Source organism: Colobus angolensis, unplaced genomic scaffold, assembly GCF_000951035.1.
Source record: "Colobus angolensis palliatus isolate OR3802 unplaced genomic scaffold, Cang.pa_1.0 Scaffold181, whole genome shotgun sequence".
Classification (NCBI taxonomy): Eukaryota; Metazoa; Chordata; class Mammalia; order Primates; family Cercopithecidae; genus Colobus; species Colobus angolensis.
In genome coordinates this window covers 909,949-911,177 of record NW_012114944.1, presented here as the reverse complement: position 1 = coordinate 911,177, position 1,229 = coordinate 909,949, and the positions used below count along the sequence as shown (strand labels likewise).

Genomic DNA, 1,229 nt, shown 5'->3' with positions numbered 1-1,229 from the left:
AAAAAAAAAAAAAAAACTAGAATGAGTCCTTCCCTCTAGGAGAAAATTCTAACATATTCTATCTAATAAACCATACTACCCCATTAGGGGTGTATTAGAAAGATGACATTTACACTGAATCTCCAATTTATTATATACATCTACTTGATCTAAATTGTTACAAATGGAACAAAACAGGTAAGTCGCTTAAAATCTATTCTAATCTTTGAGGTGAAATGTACTTTTGTCTTTTACTACGGATAAAGTCACCAAATGTTTTTAGGTATCTAGAACATACTACTAACCTCAAGAACCATGAATATTTTGTTGGCTGTCTCTAGCACATGGTAGAGTTGACATATATGCTGATGTCTCAGATTCTTCAAGGCTTCAATCTCCGTTTTGATTCGGGGCAAATCACTCTGTGACAAAACATCATATGGAATGAGCAATAAACTTATTCTGGTGGTATTTCAAGCTCTAATACGACCAGCTTTAATACTAAGTAACAAAAGCTATCAAAAAGCCCCCCAAAAATTGTTCAACACTACAGAAAAATATAGCAAAATGTATTTGCATGTACATAAAATGGGCATTGGAGATTTTATGAAAGACAGGTTCAATGTGGGTCAACAGTACAACATCCAGGAAACAATCTCAGACCTCTTAGGTTAGCATTCCAAACAAGGAAAATGACAGAAACACTACTCAGTTATCATGCCTAAGCTACCACTTTCAGCCTCAGCAACACCGTTTAAGAAGTATGCTGAGCAAAAAACCAGTGAACTTTGGTGAAAGGTATATGGGTATTCACTGTCTCAGTCTCCTATCTTTTCTGAGGTCTTGAAACTTTCAAAATAAAAACTTGGGTGGGGAGACGAAGATAAGCCAAGCTGAAAAAACTTTAAAGGACAGAAGCTTAGAGATATCAGCAAGTAAAAAGTAAAACTTCATTATAAAAAGGGACTTAGGCCAGGCACGGTGGCTCACGCCTATAATCCCAGCACTCTGGGAGGCTGAGGTGGGCAGACCACCTGAGGTTGGGAGTTTGAGACCAGCCTGACCAACCCCATCTCTACTAAAAATATAAAATTAGCCAGGCGTGGTGCCGCATGGCTGTAATCCCAGCTACTCAGGAGGCTGAGGCAGGAGAACTGCTTGAACCTGGGAGGCTGCAAGTGAGCTGAGATCGTGCCATTGCACTCCAGCCTGGGCAACAAGAGCGAAACTCCGTCTCAAAAAAAAAAAAA

The 1,229-nt window shown here is 39.3% G+C and overlaps 1 protein-coding gene across 10 annotated transcripts in view; it reads right to left on the bottom strand.

Annotated features, from left to right (window-relative positions):
* MELK (maternal embryonic leucine zipper kinase) overlaps positions 1-1,229 on the bottom strand; it is a 119,649-nt gene that overhangs the window by 102,563 nt on the left and 15,857 nt on the right. For 9 of the 10 annotated variants that reach the window (XM_011939412.1, XM_011939416.1, XM_011939417.1 and 6 more), the window contains one exon: positions 285-401. The exons of the other annotated variant lie outside the window; for it this stretch is intronic. In XM_011939412.1, coding sequence (XP_011794802.1) covers positions 285-401 — 117 coding nt within the window. The remainder of the gene's footprint in view (positions 1-284; positions 402-1,229) is intronic. 10 annotated transcript variants of the gene reach the window in all.